The sequence below is a fragment of the Chinchilla lanigera genome, unplaced genomic scaffold (assembly GCF_000276665.1).
Source record: "Chinchilla lanigera isolate Chin_1 unplaced genomic scaffold, ChiLan1.0 scaffold00092, whole genome shotgun sequence".
Lineage (NCBI taxonomy): Eukaryota > Metazoa > Chordata > Mammalia > Rodentia > Chinchillidae > Chinchilla > Chinchilla lanigera.
This window is the reverse complement of record NW_004955493.1, coordinates 7,648,809-7,650,225: the sequence shown is the minus strand read 5'-3', so window position 1 is coordinate 7,650,225 and position 1,417 is coordinate 7,648,809. Positions and strand designations below refer to the sequence as shown.

The 1,417-nt window shown below is 62.2% G+C and overlaps 1 protein-coding gene across 1 annotated transcript in view; it reads left to right on the top strand.

Annotated features, from left to right (window-relative positions):
- The first annotated feature begins 298 nt into the window (after positions 1–298).
- Positions 299–1,417, top strand: part of Znf629 (zinc finger protein 629) — an 8,787-nt gene continuing 7,668 nt past the window's right edge. Inside the window, exons 1-2 of the mRNA XM_013504772.1 lie at positions 299–682; positions 834–1,411. Coding sequence (XP_013360226.1) covers positions 541–682; positions 834–1,411 — 720 coding nt within the window. The 5' untranslated portion in view covers positions 299–540. The remainder of the gene's footprint in view (positions 683–833; positions 1,412–1,417) is intronic.

Sequence of the window (1,417 nt, the reverse complement as noted above, 5' to 3'; positions counted from 1 at the left end):
TGCCTTTAAGCTGCCCCCCCCACGCCTGACCCCCTTTCTGTTCTTAAACAATGAAAGTATCCTGGTCCTTCTGGAGGGCTCCTGTTCCCCTGTTGGAAACAGCGTTTTTGTTTTTGTTTTTGTTTTTAACTTTGTCAGCCTCCGGTCTCTCTAGGGCTCCAAGGGGTAAAAGTTTATTGGACTCAATTAGTTGCCCCATTAAGAAGGAAAATTGGAGTTTAATGAGCTTCCTCTGATTTGCAAAATAACAGGTTTCCCAGCCTCTGGGCATCAGAGGTGTAAGGTGAGAACATCCCTCCCCGTGGGTGTCAGGTGCTTCTCCAGCCCCCAGTCGGGTTCAAAGGGTTAGGACTGATGAGTTTTTAATTGCTCGCTTAAGTTCACCGCCTTGCTTGGTTGTGGTCTTGGAGCGCGAATCAGGCCTGCAGGGAGGAGGGGGGCACGCCGAGGATCCGTGCCCAGAAAAACGAGGTGGTTGGACATGAAGTTCGCAGGAGTGGGACTGAGGGAGGAGAGAGGTGAGGGAGAGCAGAGGAAGGTATGGATTCCGCCGTGCGCCCCTCTCCGCCCTCCCAGGGTCCCCGGATCCCTTCTGGCCTGAGCCGTGGGATGGAACCTGAAACAGCGCTGTGGGGACCGGCTCTGGAGGGTCCTGAAGAGACCACAGACGATGCTCACAGAGGTGAGGGCACAAGCAGGGACCGCGGCCCTGACGACAGCGACCCCCGCTCAGGGCGGGCCCGGACCCTGGGGGGAGCCCAGGGGAGGCAGGCGAGAGCGGACGCCAGGTTCGGAAAGCAGACGGCGCCTGGAGACTCCCTTTCTGTCCGTAGGTGCCGAGAGTGGGAACGAAGCCGAGAGCGCTCCGGAGGAGAGTTCTGGGGAGGAGGTCATCCTGGGAGACCCCGCCCAGAGTCCGCAGTCCAAGGACACATCCGAGACGCCCCCGGAGAGCCCTTCCCAGGACCCCTCAGCCTCTCAGGAAGCCCCGGCCCCACGGGGTCCCTCCAACCCCTCGGACCACCAGACTCCGGCTCCCGAGGTGGTCCCTGCCCCGGCTGACTGGACCAAGAGCTGTGAGGCCAGTTGGCAGTGGGGGACCCTCCCCGCCTGGAACAGCCCCCCGGAGGTCCCTGCCAGCGAGCCCAGCCTGCGGGAGCTGGTGCAGGGGCGCCCCTCAGGGGCCGAGAAGCCCTACATCTGCAACGAGTGTGGCAAGAGCTTCAGCCAGTGGTCCAAGCTGCTGCGGCACCAGCGCATCCACACGGGCGAGCGGCCCAACACCTGCTCGGAGTGCGGCAAGAGCTTCACGCAGAGCTCGCACCTGGTGCAGCACCAGCGCACGCACACGGGCGAGAAGCCCTACAAGTGCCCCGACTGCGGCAAGTGCTTCAGCTGGAGCTCCAACCTGGTGCAG